Source organism: Colossoma macropomum, unplaced genomic scaffold, assembly GCF_904425465.1.
Source record: "Colossoma macropomum unplaced genomic scaffold, Colossoma_macropomum, whole genome shotgun sequence".
In the NCBI taxonomy this organism is placed as follows: domain Eukaryota; kingdom Metazoa; phylum Chordata; class Actinopteri; order Characiformes; family Serrasalmidae; genus Colossoma; species Colossoma macropomum.
In genome coordinates this window covers 21,376,988-21,403,549 of record NW_023494791.1, presented here as the reverse complement: position 1 = coordinate 21,403,549, position 26,562 = coordinate 21,376,988, and the positions used below count along the sequence as shown (strand labels likewise).

Here is a 26,562-nt window from a genome sequence, read left to right as displayed (position 1 = left end):
GCTGTTGTGATATCTTGAGCTGTATATTAGCTGAGCTGACAAAAATACTCATTCCTGATTGTATTCTTTGGTACAGGCAAGCCAAACTAAAGCGCAGACACACCTGTCTTGTCACTGTGCCTTAAGTATCAGTTTTAGAATTGTTTGGGAAATTTTGACTATTTCAAGGGGTTGTCAGTGGTGTTGAAAATTTTAAATGATATAAGGCTACACTATACATTGTTTGTCAGTGCTTGTCTGTTGAAATTTAAACATTTTGAAAGTGGTATAGCAGAAGGCTGTAATAACAAATCACAGTATTATGTTGTATACTGTGAGCAGTCTTGAACTTCAGACCTTCCACAGGAGTGTTTCTTTTGATTTCGGAATTGAGGCATTTACATGATGGTACAAGGTCAAATTATGCAGGCCAGTCTTGTACCGTGTCCCATCAAGGGTTCACCTTTGTGTTTTTGATTTGTATGGATCATTCTACCAAAAAGATCCAAGGTCAGAGTTCAAAACCCATTTCTGACTTTTAACTGACTTGGACTGTAGACTAATTTTGAGCAGAATTCAATGACATCAGCCAGTTCATGACTAGCAAACATGTCTTTGAACAGTTATACACGCATACATTCATAATGCCTAATGCCAAGCGTAGGCTAGAGGGGTATAAAGGTCCCCACCATTGGGCTGTGAAGCAGTGGAATTGAGTTTTCTGGAGTGACGGAGCTCCATCAAATACCTTAGTAAAGGTGATGTTTGTGATCCAGAACTAATCATCCAACAGCAATACCTGACCTCATTAATGCTTTTGTTGCTGAATGCAATCAAATCTTCACGGCAATATTCCAACATCTAGTGTAAAGCTTTCCCGCTTTCCCAGAAGAGTAGTGGCTGTTACTGCAGTAAAGAGGGAAAAACTTGATTTTTTTTATTATCATTTTAATAAATACTCTTGATTTTGGAAGAATATTGGATAAGCAGGTGTCCACAAACTTGTGGTCATATAGTGTAAGTGGTACTGTAATCTAAGTATGTAGCAATGTAATCACAGTATGGTATTTTGTTCTTGGAGCCCTTAAGCCTAACCCTTCTCCCTTCAAATTCATTCCCTAATTGACAAGGACATTTGTCACTTCTTATCTTATTCTCACTACTCTGATGTCTCCCCTTCTGTATTCCAACTGCCTTCTTTTCACCTTCATTTCAACGCTCTTTTCTTACAGCTAGTCTTCTTTTTGTAATGCTCATGTATGCCCAATTACTCACACGGCTAGTCATGTCCATAGATTGAAAAACACATTTTATACTTTGCATGAGAAGTAATTTCCCAGCAGGATAAGGAGAAAAGGGAAAGATAAAATGCCAGTGAGTGTCCTCATCACTAACTCTACACACGTGACTTTAATAGGTTATATATATATATATATATATATATATATATATATATATATATATATATATATATATATATATAATACAGCAGCCTTGAAGCCTGGTTAGAAAAAGTTGGTTGACTGTTTGATAGTCAAAGCTTGGTGTGATGTCACATATACTGTTGAAAACACCATAGATTAGGACTGTCTTATTTATTATTAGGACTGTTATTTATAGAGATGGCATATCTGTATCCATGAGTTCACTGTCATATGCAAACACACCCTGGTCAAATAGCATGTTTTGTTGATTTTCTAAGCGAAAAGAAGTTAACTTGTTCTCTACAAGGAACAAACTGAAAATGAAAACATAAAATATAAAATGTAAAATGTGCCCTAACTTTTGCCAGGCCACATTTTATGTTTTTTCACCAAGATGTTAAATTCAGCAAATAAACATATAATTTGTCCAAGGGCACACAAAATTTGGCATACAACTATTGATATTGGGCTGATATCAGCAGCAAATGTTAGCTCGGACATCAGAGGGGCAAAAAGAATGAATGTGATCCTGTCTTGTAACAAATCTATCCTGAAACAGTAAACACTCACATTGTGTGATTTTGTTAGCAGTGTGTTCCTTCCTGTGGGGTAGTTTCTGGGGTAGAGAGAATTTTGAGTATGATAGTCTGCTTTTAGAGGCTTATCCTAAGTGAAGGGCTTCAATTAAAAACGACTCATTTTGAAGCGTAGAAGTTTTAAAAAAAAAAAATTTGGATAGGTATCAACTGATACTCAAGATTTCAGTGCTGATACTGGAAAAGAAAAAAAAGTTTTCTTGTGCCATCTCTAGTAATTGAATGTATTATCGATTGAATTAGTGGCCGATTAATATACTGATTATTTTTTACAATAAATCACTAATTTAAGTTTAAAAGAAAAAGCCAAACAACAAAGAGTGACTTAACAATTCCAACCCATGTATAGCTTTTCAAATATTCCATGATGCATTATTTAGACTTTGGAAGTTAGGAAGTTAGTTTGGAAGTTAGTAGAAGACTATACGGCCCCATTTCCAAAAAAGTTAGGACGCTGTGCAAAATGTAAATAAAAACAAAATGCAGTGATGTGCAAATCATTTAAACCCTATGTTTATTTGAAAATAGTACAAATACAACAGATCAAATGTTGAAACTGGGACATTTTATTGTTTTTTGAAAAATATATACCCATTTTGAATTTGATGTCAACAGCACATTCCAAAAAAGTTGGGACGGGGGCAACAAAAGGCTGATAAAGTTGTGTAATGCTAAAAAATCACCTGGTGGTTGATTGACAACAGATCAGTAACTTTGGGTATAAAAAAGCATCCCAGAGAGGCTGAGTCTTTCAGAAGTAAAGATGAGGAGGGGTTCACCACTCTGTGAAAGACTACACGATCAAGAATGAAGCAAAGAACTTTTGCTTTTCATCCTCTACAGTACATAATATCATTAAAAGATTCAGAGAATCTGGAGAAATCTCTTTATGCAAGGGACAAGGCCAAAAACCAGTATTTGCTGGCCATGATCTTTGGGCCCTTGGGTGGCAATGCATTAAAAACAGACATGATTCTGTAGTGGAAATCACTACATCGGCTCAGAAAAACTTCTGAAAACCACTGTCTGTGAAAACGGTTTGTCACTGCATCCACAAATAAACTCTAAAATGAAAAGATGAAATCATATATAAACAGGATCTAGAAATGCTGCCACCTTCTCTGTGCCTGAGCTCATTTTAAATGGACTGAGGGCAAGTGGAAAAGTGTTCTGTGGTCCGATGAATCAACATTTAAAATTCTTTTTGGAAATCATGGACGCCGCGTCCTCTGGGCGAAAGACCACTCAGCTTGTTATCAGTGCACAGTTGAAAAGCCAGTATTCATGATGGTATAGGGGGTGCATTAGTGCACATGGCATGGGTGATGTGCACATCTGTGAAGGCACCATTAATGCTGAACGATATATACATGTTTTGGCAACATATGCTGCCATTCAGACAACGTCTTTTTCAGGGAAAGTCTTGCTTATTTCAGCTTATTTAAATGTCAGACTACATTCTGCATGTATTACAGCAACATGGCTCTGTATTAAAAGTCCGGGTGCTAAACTGACCTGCCTGCAGTCCAGACCTGTCACCACTGAAAACATTTGGCACGTTATGAAATGAAAAATACGACAAAAGAGACCCTGATCTGATGAGCAGCTAAAATCCTATATCAAACAAGAACGGGAAAACATTTCACTTTCAAAACTACAGCAGTGTCTCCTCAGTTCCCAAAAGAGTGTTGTTAAAAGAAGAGGTGATGAAACACAGTGGTAAACATGCCCACGTCCCAACTTATTTGAACGTATTGTTTGTTTCAAATTCAAAATGGGCATATATTTTTCAAAAACCAATAAAATTTCTCAGTTTCAACATTTGCTATGTTCTTTGTACTGGACTGTCTTAACATGCAGGTGTTCTGATAAGGGGGAGGACTTACAGTGACCTTACAGACAGGAAGAGAGAGTGATGAGAAAATAGCCCAGACCACTGAAGTGTGCTAAAGGGGTAAAGCGGTTGCCTGTGTGCTTTTCTCTCTAGAAATGTGTATGTGAATTAGATTTTTTATTTATTTATTTATTTTTTTTAAACACACACAGGAGTCCAGTCTGATCTAATCTAAATAAGAGTGAAAATGCATGTCAATCTTTGCGTCAGTGTTCTTGACAAGTACTTCACATAGACTTGAAAGATGAATATTGATTAATCTTTTTTGTTTCGGTTGCCATCAGTGTATTTTTGTTCATATCAAATAAAACAAACGCTTATAGAAATGGCAGATTTCAAATAGAATCACCAGACTTTGCATACATGAAAGTCTGATGCTCATTTGAGGTGGATGAATTTTGTGTCAGTAAAAAGGAATCCAGTAAAGTATGATGGACACGCATTTTCTAAGTAAATACTGTAAATGCAAAAAAAATCATGTGACTTATCAGGTGCTACCATTTTTGCCTGACCATAGCTATGACAAAAGACAGTGTGTACCAGTCGACTATGAGGAAATTAAGTGTAAATATTAGATGGTAAAAGAACAGAAGATTTGTGGTGCCTAAATTTCCTGAGCAGTTGTGTTTGTCACTTCATTCTGTGTCTCTGCTCTTACAGTGTGGAATACAGAAATAAAATTAAGCACACCAGCGGGAAAACATTTCACTTTCAAAAGTAAGAAGCTCTTTAACAGTTGAAGTTTCTCAGGAAACGTGGCATTGAGAGTTCTCTTGTACAGAGCTGATTATTTTTGTTTTTTGCAACAATGCAAACGCAGCATTATTCACATTTTTTTGCAAAATTTCACTTATTCACAAATTTAATTTGACAGCTGGATGGAGACCTGACTATTCTGGAAAATGCTTTAATGTAGCTGACTCTTGGCTTGAATAATTCATTACTCTCTCTCTCTCTCTCTTTTACTCTTTCTTTCAGATATAGCTGTTTGTGGCCTACTATGCACTCTACCACACCCTTCAGAAAGAAGCATCGCTGCAACGTGGGACGGACGTGTTAACCTGTTGGACTTCTTTCTCTTTTCAACGGATTATTCATACTATCTTGCACACACATGCACACACGTTCTAATGTAACTGTAGGCATGGCCCCAGAGACTGTCTTGAGACTGCATCCCTCCAAGGTGATTATGTAATGCTCTGTCATCCGCCAAGAAACAACAGCTGGCCACACAACACACAAGCACACAAGAAAGTCCCCGAAGTCTCCCAGGAGAAAGCTTAACTTTTGTTTTTCTATTGCACAGTTTTGTCATCCCCCATTTTTCCCCATGCTCACCTGAGCATTTGGAATTCTCTGTAGCTCTAAGGTCTTCATTTTAGAGTCGCTCCACTGACCTGAATCCATGAACAGTAGTTTCTGGAGTGTGATTGCTCACACTAGGAGCTTGGGTGTGTGAGCATTTTGTACAGAGCTGATTTTGAGACAACACAAACGCAGCATTATTCACATTTTTTTGCAACATTTCAGTTATTCACTTGAATTTAATTTGACAGCTGGATGGAGACCTGAGGAAGAACTGCGCTACAGAGGATTCTTGTACTTTTTATTTTTATTGCTCCTCTCAAAGACAGTTATCTTGGTGCCCATGCTATTAGTCAGAGACTTTGAGGCTCAGTTTTTATCCACAACTTGCAAACTGGATGTGAGATTTACCTCTAGACTGGTCCTTCACTGTCTTCAGCCTTTTGGGGTGCCTCAATAATGCTTCGAGTTGGCAAAGAGAGACTTAAGAATGTTCTGTTTAGTGAAGTGCAGCCTCCCAGGTGTTGAATGAAATGACAACGGACATTTTTGCAGCTTTCAAGTAGGCGAAAAGATCAACAACTTCAGCTGGCGGCCATTTGTGTGCCAGAAAAAAAAATTTAACACAGGACACGCACTAAAGTTGTTTTATTATTCTTTTTTTTATTCAATTTTATCACCTTTTTCAGTTCTGATTTTGTTCTTGTATTAGGTGATTAACCAAATGTCAGACCCTCTGGGTAAGCTTTAAACTATTTCTCGGACTCTACTGTCAGAGCCAATGTGTCTGTCAAAAAGGCAAAGCTAGTATTTTTTTTCACCTCTGCCAAGCTAACATTTGCTAAAGACACAAAGAAAAACTTACTGAATCAAGTCGTAACCATTTTCTCCTCTACCTCTTAAGTTTTACTGTAAACCAAATTTATTTTACAACAAAAAATATTTCATTTGTGGTCATTAAATTTCACACACATTGCAGTGTCAATTGTTAAAGAGAAAACACTTTGGTTAATTTAACACTATTTGTAACTTTTTTTTTCACCAAAAAAAAACTTTGAGCCATATTCCTTTTTTGGTTATTGTACAGTTTTTTTTTTTTTTCATAGTCAGTCATTTTAGTTTGGAAGATTGTGCTATTTTAAACAACCAACATGATGTTTTTATCTTGAAGCCCTTCGAATAAGTGCTGTCTTTGTGGCTATTAAGAGAGAACTTCTTTGATCTTTTAATAATTTGCAGAGAAGCCAAGAATATTACAGAGAACCTGCTTTCACGGTTTTTATCGTTTCATCCTCAATAATCTCAAATAAGCCATTCATAGAAACTTCTTTTTTGTATCTTTTTTTTAAAGTGACCCATGAAAGTCTGGAGGTAGTAAATGGACCTCAGTTTTCAGGCCTGTGTTGCGTAGAGCGCTTCAGGCGGACTCTGCGAACCCTGCCTTTTTTTCCTCTCATCTTTTTTTTCCTTGATCTGTTCTATTTTTAACTTTTCTGCTGAAACTATGCAGAGACTGTGGCATTTCTTTACATTGAAGCGAGGGAGAAAAGAACGACCTCACCTTCCTTAGTCTCCACCTACATCTTTCACATATTCAAGCCCTCACTTGCTTACAAGGGCACTTTTTTGTGGCGGATGCTCCTGGAGTTCCCTGGGTGATGCCAAGCAGCAGTAAGAGTGGGGGTGTGTCTGGCCCCGCCTCCCCGCCCCACCCCACTGTTCCATCCCGCCCCCTCCGACCTAGTCGCTATGTCCCAGTGTCTGCGGCAACAGCCTTCCTGGTGGGAGCAACCACGCTGTTCTTCTGCTTCACGTGAGTATGCAGAACTGTTTAAAAGTCTTAGGCAGCCAAGAAAAGTGTGTAAAACTTATCTGGGCCCAGTTTTCCCAAAAGCATCTTAACTGGTATAGAGTGTTCACTGTGATGCTTGCTCTACCGTTTAGGTGTCACCTATGTGCTAAGTTGCTTTTGGGGAACCCAGCTCTGGGCAGCAAGTATCACATTATATAACGTTAGAATAAATATAGATTAACCAAAATGCAGTAACTCCAGCCATTGTGTGGATTTGTTAATATCCATTAGTCCACCTGAATAAAGAATTAGCTAAAGCACATATTTTATGGTATTTGCAAATACTGCCATTCCTCGAGGAGAGGTGTGGAAATGGTTCGAACCCCCTCGCACACATCAAATTACAGTGTATTGTTTATTTGTATTTATTTAAATATTAGTGATTTTATTTTTAACAAAGAAACAGTTGCTGTAGCAGAAAGAGTCCTTGGGCACCACTGCCTTCACTTACTTGTGTAAAGTAATAAAATTCTAAGTCACTCTGGACAAGAGGGTCTGCCAAATGTCCTAAATGTAAATGTCTGGCTAATTGCATCATCCCTTAGTATTCTCAATCGACTTCCCAGTAGGAATGTGTTTTCTTAATTAGCTTGTTGGTTTAATGGATTGAACATTTACCTCTAGCTTGTGACTCCTCAGCTGAGATAGGCAGCTATCAAAACACTGAGCTGAGATTTGAAATCATAATCTGAATGTGTCTTCTTGTCCTTCACAGTAGTATGAGGAGAAGTAGAATTGTTCACTTGATTCCTCATTTTACTGTCAGAAGGCTCTGTAGCAACAACAACTGCATGAGTGTCTCACAGTAATTTATAATTACATGCTTAGGTTAACCAGTCATGAGCTGTCAAGCTCAGTGCTCACATACACACTGCACACATTAGCTGTGTGTGTACAGTGTGTTTTTGGCAGGCAGCCAGACACAGTCGCTTCTCTTTTCCACTTCAGTCATTCGTTCAGTGATCCCTCTCTTCTCACCAAACCCTCGGATTAAAGTCTGAAAAGCACAGAAAATGGGCCAACATCTGCTGCACAGCATCCGAAAACACACCGTCATCCTCCAGCCCCTTTTACCTTTTCTTTAACCCTTCTGTACCTTTTTCTGCTTTTTCTTTCACCATCATTCTTTTTAAGGTCTTCCCATTCTTCTTTCCTCTATTCTCCAAGTTGGCATCATTTTCACCTGCATATTTTTCTGTTTCTTCTAAACTTCCACTTCATCTACTCTGCTAACTGCTTCTCTCTTCCTTTACCTCTTTGCAAATAATCTTCCCCCCCACCATCTATCCATGCTGGGAAGTTGAATGTTTCATTGATGTTTCAGATGAGCTTTTTTTATCGTCTCTATTTCTGCTCTACAACTCTTTTGGTCCTTCTTTCGGTCCCTTGAGGATAAGCTTCTGTTTGTTTTTGCTGTGTGTGTTTGTGAGTGAGATGGAGTAGCCAGCATATAGTCCAAAATATGGGTCAGTGTTCCCATGACAACCAGCCCCCTTTACCTGAGTCAAAATACTTGAGCATCAACATTACTAGCAGCCCTGCAAATACGCCTGCTGTCGATGTATGCGTACGGACACAGACAGGCACTGCAAATTATTTTCAGAAAACGAGGCATTGAATATATGTTTTTTGACTGTTTTCCGTTGTTCTTTCTCTTTTTCTTTCAGGTGTCCATGGCTTTCAGAGCATTTTTCAGTTGCTGTGCCAATATATAATGGCATCATGTTCCTTTTTGTGCTGGCCAACTTTTGCATGGCCACTTTCATGGACCCCGGCATCTTCCCTAGAGGTAGACACTGTCGTAAAATTGTTTACACATACGAACCTAACAGTGCACACTGACAGATACAATTAACAGCTTGGCATTTGTACTAGAAGAAAACTTATATCAGTCTTCATGCTGTGTTTACATGCTGAAATTGGGAGAAATTTTTTTTTAAAAACATGGTTATAAAGTGGGTGTAAACAGCAACATGTGTGACCAGTGGCAGCATGCAGCCATATATGTCAGTGGTTCTCAAACATGCTGTTAGGGTCTCCCAGATGGTCTACATTTGTTATATACACTTATGTGCTAGGGCTGTGATAAAGCAGAAATGTGGAATGTCTGATTAGTGATGTGGAAGTAATAGGGTTTGAGTGGTGGTAATAATGAATGGGACTCTATGGGAGGAACGAAGGATGAAAAAACTACAAATAGAGGAGTGCGGGATAGCAAATAGCAGGACGGCTGTGGATCAGAGCTTGGAGACCTGCCCTGAATGAGTACATGCATTTTGGTGACTGTCGTGCAAAGAAGTAATAGAGATTGAGTGGTGGCGAAAATGAATGAGACTCAATGAGAGGAACGAGGGATGAAAAATTCTGTCCAAAACCGAAATAAAAAAAAAACACACCTGGCTAAAAAACTGAAAGAAAATTTTATTAATGCTTTTGAATAAATGTACTAAACATTAAAAGCTACAACTTGAGAGAGAACCACCACTTTTTTTTGTTGATATTGATGCTTAAGGTTTCAGTAGGACAAAACTGAGCTGACAGTAAATAAAAAAACTTACATAATAAACATACTAAAATTAACACAGTATCGACAACTTGACAACAGAGAATGGTTGGTCACTGAAGGCAAAGTACTCTGTTATTATTTAGTTATTCTTTGCCCTTTGGCACTGTGGTTTGTGAATTTGTTTTCAACACATCTGAAACTAAGGGCAAAGATGGTGTCGGCAGGTGTTGCACATCAAGCGGGACATTGTTTTTTCAAGTGATATCAAACCTTTAGTTCCTGAATGTCTGCTTACTCAAGATGAACAGAGATAAATACCCCTAATGGAAAGGGCAAAATAGTTCCATGTGGCATATGACTATTTTTCCTCTCTGTTTACCTGCTGCCACTCAAACAGTAAAGGAAGCAAACAGTATTTTTAATCACTCATTATTATTCATAATTATTTCATCGTTATTCAGATGATTTTCTAAGTTTAAGATACCACTTCATGGTACACCTATGAATCTTTTGTTTTTGTTGCCGTAACTTTCCAAAAGTAGCACTTTTGACCATTTCCTGTGGCTGAAATTTCAGTGCATCCCTAGTACTGCTGTAAACGTTGCCGTGGTGATGCCTGTGTGCTGGACATTTATGTTACCACTTTATCATAAAGTGTCTTGAACACATGGAAGTATTTCTCAATACATCTAATTTTCTGTGACTGTTCCATTGAAAAACATGAACCATGTTATGTGTGGTTGTCAGATGTTTTCATAAGTGTCTTTGCGTTTCAGCGGAGGAAGATGAGGATAAGGAGGATGATTTCCGAGCTCCTCTCTATAAGACGGTGGAGATTCGGGGCATACAGGTGCGCATGAAGTGGTGCTCCACTTGTCGGTTCTACCGACCACCTCGCTGCTCACACTGTTCTGTGTGTGACAACTGTGTGGAGGTATGGATACACCCATGTATAAACACAGACTCACTCTCACAGCCCATAGTCAATATAAGCAAATGCTGTCTGTTTTTTTTTCTCTTTATCTCTGTCTCCTTCTCTCCTCCCTCCCTCACAAGCTTTCCCTCTCTTAAGACAGGCTGTCCTTGCTGTTGCTGTGCTGGCAAAATCAATCTGTTTTATTAGGCTAATTAAGTAAAGTGTGCCTGATCTTGAAGAAACATGGTCTTAATCAATCTTCTGTGTCTGTGTCTGTGTCTGTGTGTGTGTGTGTGTGTGTGTGTGTGTGTGTGTGTGTGTGTGTGTGTTTGTTTGTGCGTGCATATGTTCAGATGTGCCTACCGTGCAAAGCCTTCAAAATAAATTTCTTTCTTTGTCAATTTATCACTCTCTCTCTGCAGGATTTTGATCACCACTGTCCGTGGGTGAATAACTGTATAGGCAGGAGGAACTACCGCTACTTCTTCCTGTTCTTGCTCTCTCTGACTGCTCACATTATGGGTGTCTTCGGGTTTGGCCTGCTCTTCATCCTCTACCACACCCAGCAGCTTGACAGAGTACACTCCGCCGTCACGTATCCTCCTATGCTGTGTGTTTGTGTGTGTGAGTGTGTGGAACCATTAGTACTTCACAACACTGGGTTAGAGGTCTGCTTGGGCATGAAGCCTGAACCCAACCTGTACCTGCGGCTTTGAGACCCAACCTGAACAAACCCAGTTGGTACTGCTAAATTTTCAATGAAACCCGTGGATACAGTTTTACAGTACTTTGCATTGTGACTAAACACTGGTATTGCACATCTTTAATATGCTAACAATTTTATTAGCAGTATATTTTTGTTAGCCCTGCTGCTCTCAAGTTCCACTCACTACTACCGCTACTTGCAAAAATGCTTAACACACTTTGGGAGAGGAAAGATCTGCTGTGACCTTTGCATCACCCCAGCATATTGCATTCATCATCCATGGTGTGACTATGACTAATGTACTGCTGAACTTTATACCCTGTTTTATTCAGGGAGACACTGAGCCATTCCTCAAACTCTGAAGAATTCATCTGTAGACTATAATGTTTTGAGTGAGAGTGAGCGCAAGAAAGGAAATTGATGTGAGTGTGTGAATTTTACCTAGGCATTATTTCTCAAATAACAACATATCTACTACAAAAAACATTCATTACAAAAGACACAATATCAGGCTCAGGTATGTGAAAAATCATCCCAAACTAAGCCTGAACCCTGATGTTTGGGTAGCAGACCTCTACACTGTTACCACTTTATTAGGTACATCTACAAAACAGGTGCACTTTGTATGTTTGCAGTTACTGACTAAAGTTTATCTGTTGCTACACAATATTTCAGTCACACTCCCTAGCAGCATCACCATAGAACCACCACTGAGCAGGTATTATACAGGTGTTAGAGCATTCTCTGCACAGCAGTGACATTGTGATAGTCACATACTAGTGGATGTTGGGCTGATCAGTGTCACTGCTGGTTTGAGAATAGTGTGCTGATCAGAATGCAGCCTGCACAGGCTCCTGTGGTCAAAAACTGACCCCCGATGACAAGCTAGAGGATGTCTGACACACAGTGTGCATGGAATGAGTCACAGTATGTAAAAGTGCACCAACAAGGTCTTATGTATACAATGATTCTGCAGTTGTTCCCTTGATCTTCTTCTTCTCAGTATGGCTGTCATGTGTATTGCTGGACTTTTCTTCATTCCTGTAGCAGGCCTTACTGGTTTTCACATCGTATTGGTGGCAAGGGGTCGGACCACTAATGAGCAGGTGTGTGTTTGTGTGTGCACGCATGCGTGTTCATGAACTTGACATGTACAGTCATAATCTGTAGCCGTCTTGTTTGTTTTGCTAGTCCAACAGTACTCATGTTGGTAAGATTGTAATCCTTGTAAGGCAGTTTTATAACCCTTGCAAATATGACCTCCATTCAGATTATGATCATAATCTTTATGCCCTCTTTCTCTCCTTCCCTTTCTCTAATTCTCTCCCTCTCCCTCTCCCTCTCTCCCTCCTCTCCCTCCCTCCCTTCCCTCCCTCCCTCCCCTCCCTCCCTCCCACTCTCCCTCCCTCCCACTCTCTCTCTCTCTCACGTATCTATTGTCCCTCCCTCTCTCTCTTTCATATCTCTTTCCCTATCTAATCATCGAACAGTCTTCATACCTAGGGCTGTCACGATCATGACCTTTTAGCTGTTAATTATCACATATAATTATTATTATTTCTTTAATTGCCTTTATTGTTCATTGTTGCATCTTTTGTTGTAAAATACAAGCTTCACATGGCCAAATTGGCTGATTAGCCACCTTACTTGATGGATATATTTACCTAGCAGCTAACAAATGTGTACAGTTACACAGAATTGTTTGAAGAGTTAAGCAAAGCTACATGTTCTATACAAAATTAAAAACACATTAATTCTGTCAGCATGTACAAAAACATTAACATTAGCTTCACAGGACACACAAACATTACTCAGCACTGCCCTTTATACGTTAGAACACTAAGTTAGAAGTTAGAACATATGTGACACCAGTTATTTGTCTCAATGAATGCATGTACTGCTTCCCTTTTGTTTATATTTATTTGGATCAATCAGACTCACCTAATTCACATTTTGTTTGTCACAGCATACCTAACAACAGTGGGAGATGACTGCAGTTAGCTTAAATAATTGTGGTCATCTCAAATAATTGTGGTCATCTCAAATAATTGATTGATGATTATGTAATAATTGTGACAGGCCTGTTCATACCCATCCATTTTTTCTTCTTTGGATCTTCTTTTTTTCTATCAAAACAACCATTCTCATTTTGCAAGGCCATGTTCTGTTTGGCTGACTGTGTGGGTTTGTGTATATGGCTATGTTCACATGGCCCAAATATGATTTTTATTTTTTTAATTAACTTATTTCATTTTTTGAGACATGATTTTTCAGAGCACACAAGATACAACTATCCTATCTCCTGCATACCTAAATGACCACAGTGAAAATGGTCAAATTGGAATTCATGTGCTTTATCTGTTTTATTTATTTATTTTCAATGAACTATCAAACTTGTACATATCACTAGTGTCATCAGCTTCAGCAGTGTGTCACCAGCAGCTAACTTTCAGGGCAGAGGTGTGGTCTTACTAATAAGAATGACTTACTTAAATTACTTCAGTAATTGTTTTCTTTTAAACAAATAATAATATGAACAAATTAACATGGACAAACGTTGGCCTAGCGAATCAAAATGTAAACAGTCAAGGCACAAAGATCTGAGCAAAAAAAAAAATCTAAGCAATGCCACATGTATGTGGAGGTGTGTAAATGACACAGTGAGAGTAAATATCTTTTATCTGTTCTTTTCTCTGTAGGTGACGGGGAAGTTCAGAGGAGGAGTGAACCCTTTCACTAACGGTTGCTGGAGGAATGTGACGCGTGTTCTCTGCAGCTCACAGGCACCCAGGTCTGTCCTTCAGTCTTTCCTTTAAGCTGACTGCATAATGTACATTTTTCCAGGAGCAGACAGAAAATTCTATAAATTCCACCTTCATATGTGTTTTTACTCATATTCTGGGCACTGGTTATGCACAGGTTATGTCTGCTCCTGCACTAAAGGGGCTTTTCTTTGACGATTCTCCCTTGTGTGGTTATTCCAATACTAGGTTTGATCTGTGTCTGGTAAACTAAACTCTGCTCATTAATGAAATGTGTTATTGGCAGTAAAAATCACAGCATTGCCTGAGCATACGCTGTTCTTGCCTATTTTTGCTGTATTTCGGAATATTAACCCAGATTCCTTAAGCTTAGGTTTACCCATGATACCCTGTTGGCATCTTTACAGCTATATGAGCTAAAGATTAAACCTAAACAATTTGATTTTGAGATGAAAAGCAGCCAAGTGCAAAGGTTTTACTTTCTATATGTTTATTGTGCACGATTTTCTCTCAGCTACAGGCAGAATGACTATTTCTAGCCTTTAATTTACTCTTCGAAACAAAAATGAAAGTTGGTAGATTTTTTTATTTATCCTCTGTACACAGATGATGATGTCAGCATGAACACCCAACAGCTCCTTCATTTTTGAATCATGGACAAAAATACACTTCTGCAACTTTTTTCTCTCACAATAGCTCGACAGTGAAAACGAATTTGACATACAGATGTTTTGCTTTGCCAGCTTTGCAGCATCTCTTTTATTAGAAAATACATTCCCATTGTGTTTTCACTCTCTAAACTAAAAAACTCAGCAGTTAAACTAAAGCATCACAGGAACATTTCACTTCATCGGCAGTAATCTAGACGTCCCTGTGTGTCCTGGCAATGTATCAGCTTTTGTTCACACATGAGCCTTTCTGGTAATTTCTTGGGTATCATTCTAGATTTCGTGCAGGTAAATTGCCATATCATCGTTACCGGATTTCCACTATGACACTAAGTGTTCACACTTAACCTCTTCCTGTTTTATTAACGGTAAACACCTGCCCAAAAGTGCATGAGTGAAAGGGGCTTGAATGTATCACATCACACCTAAGCAGTGTGTTAGGTAAAACAGGGTTAATATATTATGTTTTTTGAGTTAAATGTTACTGAAAGTATTAGAAAATGTCCTGGTCACACGTTGAAGCCATTTTGCCCAGGCTTGTTATTGAGAAAATCAGTTTGTCAATGCTGAAAATGCTTTCTGCCTTCTATCAATTCTCAGGTACCTGGGCAGGAAGCGAAGGGCTCAGACAGTGTCAGTGCAGCCCCCCTTCCTCCGGCCACAGCTCTCTGAGGCGCAGCTGGCAGCCAAAGTGCTCGACAACGGTATCCAAGGAGATCTACACCGGGTAGGTCATCTTCACATCATCCTTTTGTTCTGTGTTTGCTGTCTCATTCTTTTTCATCTGCATTCACAATTGTTACCGCTGTCTGTGCCTCAAAGCCACCAATAGCCTGTTTCCTTTCCTCTCCTTGAATGACTTACTTAAATTACTTAATTGTAACAGTAATTATTTTCATTTAAACAAATAATAAAAAGCCAGTCATGTCACTTGACCAAATTAAAATTTTTTAATGATTTTTATTTTAGATCTGTTTATACTTTAATAAATGATTATATTGCATTTGCATGAATGATGTCAATTCATTGTTGCAGCCCTAAAAGTCTTAAACCAGAATTAGACGTACTGTGACTGTATCGCTCTCTGTCTTCCTCTGCCAGTTTTATATTTTTGCTGTATGGTAATCTATGCTGACTCATGAATTGCTCTTGCTCTCGCTTTCGCTCTCTCAGTCAAAGAGTAGTTTAGAGATGATGGAGAGTCAGTCTGCTGATGCTGAGCCTCCTCCTCCTCCTAAACCGGAGCTCAGATACCCCGGCCTGTCAAGAGGATCGGCTGGACACTCTGAAGGTAAACACACGTGAAGACACACAGAATAGGGCTGAGCAGAAGTAATTACTAATTGAATACTTGTGTAACACCAGAAAGTCTGGTAGATGTTGTCACTAACCATTGTGACAAAATCAGTTCCTTTTATTTCTCAAAAATTCTGCACAATTGAATGGTTTAGCTGTAAACAGAGTCATTCAGAGGTGTGAAATGCTCCATTCTAGAGAAACTTGCCAAGTCAGAATTGTTCACAGCGGTGGTCATAGGAACCAGACTTCTGAAGAGTTTAATGACTCTGAAAGCTGCCTCACAAAATGGTTACGAATAAGTTGTCCAATGCCAGACTCATTGTTTTTTGAGATGAAGTTTTGATGATTTTAAAGTCCAATGGTGGAGAGATACATGCAGGACATGCTAAGGCAAAATAATGCTAATAGAAGAAGAACTTTTAGGACTAAAAAAGTGGGTGTCCAGCCTTCTAGCTCCAAGCATAGGCTACCCTGTTCAGCTTCTATAGCGCCTTCCACAAACTCAAGAAGTTTGTGGAAGGCCCAGAAGTCCAGTCCAGTCTGCCCTTATACTGCCACCATATGTTGAAGGCATGGTCCAAAACCACAAAACATCTTTCAGCTTTAATGTGTCCAAAACCCACTTGTTTTGATAGGAAGGGTCTAACTGTCCATTTTTTATTTGTGTAACTGTATTTTATTTGTGTCTGTAAATTTACTCAGTTAATGCCCTGTCCCTAACACCCCCCCGAGTGATCTGTGTAATGGTTCTAATTCATAATTATCTGGATTGCTGTGATATTTTTGAATCTCTGCTTAATGGACTGGACCAAGTTTTTTTTTGTCTCTGCTTGTTAGAATTGTATGTACTTGTTGCTTACATGTCACTGCTGTTTTCCAGAGAGCAGCCTGTTAAATAAAGCTCCACCGACTCCCACCATGTACAAATACAGACCTACTTACAGCAGCCCAGGGAAGAACCACACTGCGCTGACACACGCATATGCCAACCAGGTAACCTGTGTGTCTCTGTGCGTTGTATGTTTGTATGAGTACAGGTGGCAGTGTGTACCTCACAAGGGGATGTGTTTTCATAATAAGCATGTGTGTGCATGTTACGTATGGATGTGTGAATCAGTCTGGCTCTGTTATTTCATGTACAAGGGGTGATTAATATGTAGATGTGACCTCATTCATCGCTTACTGCATGCATCTAATTATGACTTCCTTTATGCTTCATATTTTTTTAATCCTTTGGCTTTTTTTTTTTTTAATCCATTCTTCTGCATTAATTTGTTTTCTTTCTTTTGATTTGGTTGACCCAGTGGCTTTCAGTTGAACAGTATCAGTAAGTTGACACTGTACTCATTCCTTGTGTTTGTACATTTTTGTGTGTGTGTTTGTTTTTGTTTGTCTGTGTTTCTAAGCCTTTCTCTGACTATAATTCAATTTATCTCATAGGCTTAAGATTGCATTTAAGATCAGGCTTGCCAGCATTAAATCCTACTTCGGGCTATAGCAGAAATTATTCGGTGCTGTTCTGGTATATGCCACTGATTTCTCAAACATCTTGCAATCTTATTTAAATTATTTGTATGTTGTATGTTTTTTTTTTTTTGTTTGTTTGTTTTTTTTTCTCTGAAGAAATTTTTGTATGTACAGAGAATGGAGTAGAGGAGGAGTAGTAAACAGTGAAGCTGTTTATGCACCGTATGATTTTGCTTTGGTACACAATCTGCCCTTCAAGTCCAAATTAATTTAAATTAAGGTCTATGAAGTGATGATCTTGTCCATTTGTTTTATTAACCTTTTAATAATGTTAACAAATGATTCACCTCAATTTCATTATCCCTTATTTTCAGCTGTGCACTCTCTCTCTGTCTCACTCACACACACACACACACACCATCTGTCCTGTTAGCAGATCTGTGAGAGAAAGGCAGACTTAGTTTTAGCAGCACCATGCGCTAAGCTAGTGGGTGTGTTTGTGTGATTTGTGGCTGTGCAGGACTGGATTATGGTAGACAAAATTAGAAACACAACACGGCACTGCATTGTGCTTCACCCCTGCCTTTCCTTTGGCTCAAAGAGTGCAGAGAGCTTTGTTCCATTGCCAGCAAAAAAATGATGTCACTGAAAAAAAATCCCAGTTTTAATTTTGTTCAGTGACATCATTCCTACCATACAGAACCTTAATCTTTTTGTAGGGATTGATTCAAAATGAGAACTGTGGAAAACTTTGCTGTGGTGGTGGTTGTAGTACATCATTAGTGGTGGCAATGATTGCATTGGATAAGGGGAAATTATTTGTCCATCTACATTTATCTCAAATTAGCCTTTTCAGTGCTATAAATTTGAGGTTGCTACTAGGAGATTACCAGCAGTCATGTTAAGCTTCCGCCAAAAAAATTTAAAATGTGATTTGTCCGTCTTTGCTTATTAACATCATGTGGGTCATTGATTCTGGACACCCTCAGCTTTTTTCCCTCTGTAGTGTCCCTGCAGTTGTAGAACACACTCCAAACTCACCATTACCCTATTCAGTTGTCCTCTTCTAATACTCCTGTGGGACATGAGCAGAATTTGAGCCAGAAATTATAGGAAGGGAGACCTAAGGAGCAGGGCTATACTGTTTAATACTGTAAAATCATTAAGTCCATGATGATGGTTAGCACTTAGTTAAGATCTTAGAAATCATTGTCACAGTGGACATCAATGCCACCTAATGTTGTTAGCATTGATTTAACTGTGCATGCACACACCCACATGAAAAAAAAAGTGCTATGTCTGTTGGCAAACGTGTGGATATCTCATTTACTAGCTACTAAACACTTCAAAGAAAGCTTTTGAATAACTTAAAGGTGTGATGTCATGAGCTTCACTTTTTTTTTTATCTAGCAACTTTAACTTTCAAAAGAAAGGCTCACAAAAGTGTGTACATTAGCATTGGGCAGTATTTAAAAATGATGTCGGGATTTAAAAATGATGAGTTACAAATGATTTCCTATGACATGTCAAATTCCAACAGCCAAATAAACACTTTCCACCTTTTTATATTTTAGAAGGGATCAATTATGTTCCCTGACTATAGGTACATACCCTTGAGGGGACCGCCCCAGTGAAAATTCAGTACCTTTTCTTTCTGAGAGCGCTGGAGCTCACAGATAGGTGGTGCTTATAGAAAGAGAGGAAAATTCTGCGCCAGGAAAAACCTTGGCTAAGAGCTACGCACACCACAAAACCATTCCATTAAGGCTTTCACTCTAACACCAGTCACTTGACTTTGTGCTCTCAGATGTCCTTTAAAGGGGTGTTACTTCAGCATCAGTTCACTGGAACCTATCCTGTGCTGTGGTGTGTGGCACATTTGGTCTGCTAACTAAGCTATTGTAACTTAGCCCGAACACTACATGCCAGCTGAGCTAATGCTAAGAAGTTAACCAGCAGCCCTAAGTGTGTGTGCAGATAGCCAATGAGAATGCATCTGAAGAAGTAATGATGGCTGTGGCCAGCTTAACATATGATTGATATTGGACGAGATGATCTTTAATGGGATGGTCAATGCCATTAGTCTTAAAAGAAAAAAAAATGCAGAGCTGTTCTCTTTATCATGAATGCCTACTCAGCAGGAACAGATCACTCACATCATGGGTTATTCAAAAGCACCAGGGTGAAAATAAACTGGAGGGGAGACATTGTACATGCTGATACTGAAGTTATGATGATTATGTGGACCTTTTTTGTATACTTTAAAAAAAATAACTAAATAAAAAAAAAAGTGTAAGTAGGACAAATTCAGCTCATGTCGCAATGGGTGTGGTGGTAGTTAGCAGGACTGAACTTCATTAGAAGCTCCTAATATAATAGATGTTCTATTCACCCACAGTGCTTATGCCCTAACGTACTTTTCCAGCATTCCTGCTTCTCCTTCTCTCTCCTACTCAGCTTTGTCTTACTCCTTCCGTACCAGTTTCAGGTTCTTCTATTTTTAATATTGTTGTTTTTCTCTGGCTCTCTCCCATGCTCTTCCTCTCTTGCTCTGTCTCTCTTTCTCTCTTTTTAGATGAGTCGTGGGGACAGTCTGAAGGAGTCCTCCTCCTCTCTCCTCCAGTCCAGTCAGCAGCCAGGCTACCGCTCTGAGCCCAGTCTGGATGGCCGTGAGGGGGGAGGAGGAGAGCTCGGGGGTGCCGAGCGACCCACTGGAGGCCAGGGGGGACCTCCGGGCCCCGGAATCCCTGGTTACTCCCTTGGGGGACGCTCTTACCCCTCCTTCTCAGACCCCACCGTGCTTTCTGGAGGTGCCTCACGCTCCTCCAGCGTTCGCTCGTCCCACAATGCGCCACCCTCCGAGGCCACCACCTCCACCAGCTACAAGAGCTTAGCCAATCAGACGCCTCCGCCAGCCCCTCGTAATGGCAGCTTGTCTTATGACAGCCTGCTCACGCCTTCCGAAAGCCCAGATTTTGAGTCCGCAGCGCCTGAGCTGTCACCTGGACGACCGCGCACACCTGTGCTTGGATACAGCTCTCCATTTCTGTCTGCTCAAATCGCTCAGCAACGGGAGGCAGAGCTTCACCAGCCCTCTGCCTCTAGCTCCGCCCTGCTTGCTTCGCCACACCGCGCTGCCTACCTGCGTGGCTCCGCCTCCTCCCCACCCCCACCACCTGAACGAGAGCGCGAGCGGCTGCTTCACGATGCACATCCCCATCATCATCATCACCATCATCACCACCACCATCACCGACCCCCGCGCTTTTCCCGCCCGCCGCTCCTGTCTGACTCGGGATTGTCACAGCCCTCCTACCCGTACCGCACTCGCTCCACGGACGCTCCACTGCCCCCCTCCACCCATCCACCCCGCTCACCTCACCCCCCTCCCTTAGGGAAGTCTCTGTCCTACTCCAGCGCTGCGGCTGCTGAGATGCAGTATCGCCTGGTCCGCAAGGCCTCCGCTTCTGTCGGGGGAGGGGGCATCCAGGCGCCCAAGTGAGTAACACCCCCTCCCTCAGCCTTTCGACGCTCTGCGCAGCCTGCTGCCTCCTTCCTCCTCCTCCTACTCCTCCTCCTCCCAGACTCCTGTGAGTGTATCTCTCTCTTTCTCTTGGTCTTTCTGGTTTTCCCACCTTTTTATTTCCTGTCTAGCTTGTGTCGCATCGTAAAACACTGCCTAGGCTTGCTGCCTATGGTCTATGCTTGCTTGCAAACCATTGTACTTGCACAGTGTTACAGTTGTACCTGCATACAGTGTGTCCTGTTTTGCAGTTTATTTGTTCAGATAAGAAAACACAGAGGACAATGTAATCTCAAAGTGATTTTGTGTGACATTGATTTTATAACAACAGAAGAGCAGGAGCACCACTTTGCCTCTTTGTGCAATCACCAAAGTCCTCCTGACTGACCATCTCAGCTTTGCTTGGTACAATCAGAAATAATATCATTATGCCCAATAGATTTAGTACAAAATTCTAGACTTAGACCACAGTAGTTAGAGATACAGAGCAGGGATGCATGATTGGAAATGGCTTTTGCACCAAACACGCAATTGGCCAATTTATTGTTTTCATTTTGGCTGATCTGTTAGAATTTTGACCTAAATAACATGAGCGAGGTAAGTGAACAAGTGCTGTGTTTGAATGCTGCTGCTATGCCTGTATCAAAATGCATGCACGAGTCATTGTGCTAAGTAGCCAGCTGTTCCTTATTTTCAGTGTAAGAGCTTTCAGTACTTTCAATAGCACTTTGATTCCTGTTATTTAAATAAACAACTTATTTTTCAGTTTAGCTGGTTAAAGAGCACATACTGTTATTTATATTGAAACTCTGGCTATTAGAAAGCATTAGAAATGTGATTCATGTATTCATTTACCCCACATAGCATCTTGTTTAAAAAAAAAAGGGCTACTAAAATCAGAGGAAAAAAGAAATCATCCATAAAAATCCATGATTAATACATCCCTAATAAAGAGGTTTTAAAAAGTGGGTATGACCTTTCAGTGGGCTATGTCTTATATTTTACTTCTGTTGTATTTTTTCCCCTGAGGTCCAGTCATCATTAATTTTTCATGACCATTTTCCAACCTTTCTATATGCCTAAGAGTTAAACAAGCTGATTTTTGTTATTTCACCTCCAAGACTGATGTGTACATGATCTCTGTTCAGATTGGCTGCCCTCTGTTGTGCATCATTCAAAAAGCATTCAGGGGTGAAACATTCCTTATGACTTCAGTGCGAATGTGTGTAGCGTTAAATTCCAGTATCCTGAATAGCTGTGTGTGTGTGTGTGTGTGTGTGTGTGTGTGTGTGTGTGTGTGTATTCATTCATTCATTCATTATAAGGACTCTTTCATTTTTGTCTGAAAAAGAGTACTTTGGATAAAATTTGATAAGTCATTATCAAAGCTGTTCATGCTAGATGCGATATTTTAAGGAATGACATGTTTAACGTGTGTTTAACTACTAAAACGGGGTAACAGAATTTTCAGCAGGCTTTAAAAATGGCATTTCTGTCTTATGTGTAGTTAGTCATATATATTTTTTTCCTTGTATTGTTAACCTTGTATTTTGACTACAGTTTTATGTAGAGGTGGGTGATACGGCAAAAATATAATATACTTAAAGAAATTTTTACGATACATGACAGTTTTTTTTGTTTTTTTTTTTGGTTTTTATTTTTCAGGCATCTGATCAATTGAAACAGAGAAAAAGAACCAGTGGTGCTATCAAAAACTATTGTGAAATTGTAATGTGAAAATAATTTTTCACATACTGTGTTGCACTAAATCCAGTTAAATGAAACTAATTTTGCTCTTTATTATGAAACATGGTTAGTTTGTCAGTGTTCTACAAGTACTGACGATATCCGTGATAGGTTCAGAAAAGTATATTGTATCATACTTGTATGTAATGCGTAAGAGGTAGGATGAGTTGGGTGACTGGGGTTGTTTTTTTTTCTTTTTCTTTTTTAAAAGCTGTGTCAGGATACACTTTATGGTCTCTATGTAAAAGTATTTGCCGTATTAGAGCGGCATGTTAAAAAGAATTTGAATTCCTCCCAAAAACTCTGTATACGTGTCTTAGGACCAAAGTGAAAGGAAGCTCAACACATCTTAAACCAAAGAATAACGTCCAATAACATCTAGCATCAATATTTTTTGCATGTTCCAGCATCTACTATTAAGAGTTCAAAAGTAATGACTTGTCAAAGTTTCCGTGTTTTCTGTAGCGCATATTTTAAGGCAAAAATTGAGGATATGCCCACTTTTTAAAGCCTCTGTATTGCAGAAAATAATGAATATTCAAGTCTGAAATGTTGCACACTATCTGTTGGGCTCAATGACATTATTTCATGAAAATATTAAGCAAATCTGAGGTGGTTAATTGAGAATTTTTAAAATTAATTGACATTCACATTTCTTTTTCTCATGAAGAGTGGAATGGAATCTTATCTTATGGAATCTTAAATTGTCAGTGAAATTACCACAGCAAAATGTATTTACTGTTCATTGTTTTTTCTGTCTCTTTGTCTCTCTGTTGCTCTCTCATATTCAGGGACGAGATTCAGATGAAATCTTATAGTCGGACGAATGGGCAGCCCAGATCGTCTCTCCCTCAGTCTTCTTCTTCTACCCCCTCTTCTCCCTCTCATCCAGTCAGTGTCTCCACCCGCCCAGGACAGGCCTATCCCAGTGTTGGTTCTTCTCAGAGCCCCGCCCACAAGCCTGGAGGTGGGGTGAAGAAGGTGACGGGCGTTGGAGGGACCACGTATGAGATATCAGTCTGAGTGATGGCTGGCAGCTTCCACTAGCCTGGTGTCACCGGCTGGACCATGGACCTTCTTTTTCTGCCTACTCTCACAGGAGAGCCTCACTACTGGAAGTGAAATATGTCATGTGCACAAGACAATTATTGGTGCTTCCACACCATGGAGTAAAGACTCCAAATCTGTTTTTACCTATGAGAAAAGAATGATAAATGACCAGCAGGTTTATGGTCAGATAAGACACTCAGGAGGAGGAGGAGTAGAGTTCTGTTTCACAAATATGGCACCTTGTCATACAATCCCCTCACGTTTCGAGGCTGGACTTCCTTGCTTATATCTAATGAGGAGGTGTGGCAAATACCTGGACTGCTTTTTTTGTTTAAATCAGTATAAGAAAAAAAGATTGCTCTATGACAAGTGTGTAAATGATAAATTGTATGTTCTGTATAGAGAAAAATGGTTTCAGTTCTTCTCCTGGGGGTTTTCTCCAAGTGGCTGGCTTTCATTCAGAGACTTTATTGGCATGCAGTTGCCATTTTGGACCACTGTGATTGGCTTATGAGGCCATTCTGCTTCTGTGTATTGACCAATCAGAACTGGAGAAGCAAAGCAGTAGTGGGGAGCTTGGAAACGAAATGGCATAATTTGTTGTTTTAATGATGAGCCTTTTCAAGATAGTGTTTTAGAGCAATGGCCTTGGAAATCAAGGAAAAATGTTTTTATTTTATTTAATTTGAAAATGTTATTTTATATGAATTTATAAATAGCTATTGATAAGATCAAGGATTTGGGGCGTATTTGAATAGTGCAAATTTTCTGTAGGTTCTGTGATCCACACATCATATGTTAAGGACTTGTGATTTGTTAATCAGAGAATCTGCTTGAAACATGCATTACTTGAATGCTTCCCTTTCTTTTCTACTACAGCTGATGAGATTTATGTCCAATTTGGATTTTTAATCAATCAAGTGGGCGAGAGAAGACTTGCCTACCATTGATTGACGGCTGCTATGGCCACTCAGAGGCTAAGCCTGTGTCTCCACGTAAAGACAAGCCTTGAAATCATCCAGATGAAACTATGTAATGCACAGTCGCTGAGATGTAGCACCTGAACACATCTGACACACAGGTTTGCCCACTTTATGGGATAAATTTCAGCATTACCTTGTAAAGTATGTCTGCCTCTGAGAAATGTCGTTTTTGGTTATCAGTTATCATTTGAAGAGAAATTCTTGGTTGGCTTTGTCTCGCTGACCAATTGGGATTAAAAGCTAGCTGGTCAGAGAGATGGGGAACTATATCAGTGCACTCTGATAGGACAATGGTTGACCTGATCAGTGTGACCGCTGTGGTTACGAATTATGAAAAGCCTTTTTTTTCTTATTTAATTTTTACTTTCTTTCAAAATGATTTTGTGGACGTTTTGCAGGGCTTGTGTTTCAGTGATTCCTTGATTTGTCAGTGGCATTAAATTGAACTTTAGATCAAGACTGGACTAAATGCATATTTTGTCCAATTGGGCAAAAGGTGTTTTGACAGCTGATTTAACAGTCAGTGAATGCCTTCTCTGAAAGAAAACAAGAAATACTTGGGGGTCTGGATCAGTAGGTTACTTAAGAAGGAAAAAAGTGTACTGTATAGCTCAGTGTGAGTGAATGTAGGTATGTGTGTGTGTGCGTGGTGGAGCATTGGTAATAAACTCTTTATAAATCACACTTGCCTGATACTTTAATTAGCATCAACACCATTTTGAACATCAGTTTTTTTCCCAAGTGCCAGGATCAGTGGTATAGGGCCATTTGCAAAGCATTTCTTAAACATAGGGGGTTGATGAACTGCAGCAACAGATGGGTTACATTCACTAATGGCAAGTGTAGTAGTTGTTTCTGATAAAATGGCCAGGACATTTAGGTACAAGGTGGAAGGGGTAGTCAGGACGAGATGTGGCATTTGACTGCTTTTGCCTGTAAGATACTGGATTTTATTTTAAATGTGAATTAACAGAATCTGAAAATATGAAGTAACAGAAAAATGGAACGCTTTTTATAAACTGAATTTTAGAATTCAATTTCAGATGTTATGATAGTTTCAAAATAATTCAAATACAGATTTTTGCATTTAAATTTCTTATTGTCAATGGTTCTTATCTACAACATTTTAAAAGTTTTTAAAAAGCATTTAAGGTTTGAAACAAAAAGCTATTGCTTTTTGTTCTGTTCTTGAGCTCAGCCTGGTTACAGTGATTTTATGATGTGGAAGTAACTGTTTAATACCGAGCACAATTGTTTGCATTGGAAAATTATGTTGTAAAAAGTTTACAGGTGAGTGTGCCCTCAGAATTTGATGTCTCTTACTAGAAACAATAGTAATGGTTGTTCAGGTATTTCTAATGTTTTGATATTTAACCTACTTTGTTCAGCAAGTAGTAATTTTATTCACACTACTTTAGATTCAGCCCATTTCTTTAAACTTCTTATAATTACACTACCAGGCTTTAGGGGTAAAGCCTCCAACTTACTTTTAGAAAAGCAAACCTGGTATAGTATGGTAGATGAGATGTCCTTGGAGAACTATTATCAAGGTAAAATTGTTTGATTTTCAGGTTTTTCCTCATTAAGCAAAACAAATCAAGAATCAGTTGTAGTGTAATTGCTTTGTCCTCCATGCTTGCTTTGCTGTAGCTTTATTTCTTTCAGGGTGGAGTAGCTGTTAACTTTTAGATTATTTTTGGAATAGCTTTTCCAGGACTGCTGTTAGTATCACACTACATGTCCAAAAATATCACATATAGCTTGTATAATCTCCATTGAAAAGCACTGCCAATGAGATGGGATGCTATGGAGCAGCACCACATGAGTCTAAGGTGCCCAATGCCGAGGGTCACCTAGAGAGTTATAAAGCCACCCCCTATTGGGCT

General features: G+C 39.4%; 1 protein-coding gene across 2 annotated transcripts; it reads left to right on the top strand.

Annotated features, from left to right (window-relative positions):
• The first annotated feature begins 5,373 nt into the window (after positions 1 to 5,373).
• Positions 5,374 to 25,358, top strand: zdhhc5a (zinc finger DHHC-type palmitoyltransferase 5a). 2 transcript variants are annotated; one of them, XR_005007428.1, is made up of 11 exons: positions 5,374 to 7,011; positions 8,718 to 8,839; positions 10,333 to 10,490; positions 10,895 to 11,067; positions 12,182 to 12,284; positions 13,878 to 13,969; positions 15,209 to 15,335; positions 15,782 to 15,899; positions 16,788 to 16,900; positions 19,950 to 20,964; positions 23,435 to 23,685. XR_005007428.1 is itself a non-coding variant. In XM_036574372.1 (11 exons), exons 1-11 carry the CDS (start codon positions 6,857 to 6,859, stop codon positions 23,664 to 23,666), a joined length of 2,316 nt encoding a protein of 771 aa, XP_036430265.1. In that variant the 5' UTR covers positions 5,374 to 6,856; the 3' UTR covers positions 23,667 to 25,358. The 2 variants fall into 2 exon arrangements, 1 of the variants encoding a protein (XP_036430265.1); XM_036574372.1 differs by having other exon boundaries at positions 19,950 to 20,872; positions 23,435 to 25,358.
• Positions 25,359 to 26,562: the final 1,204 nt, after the last annotated feature.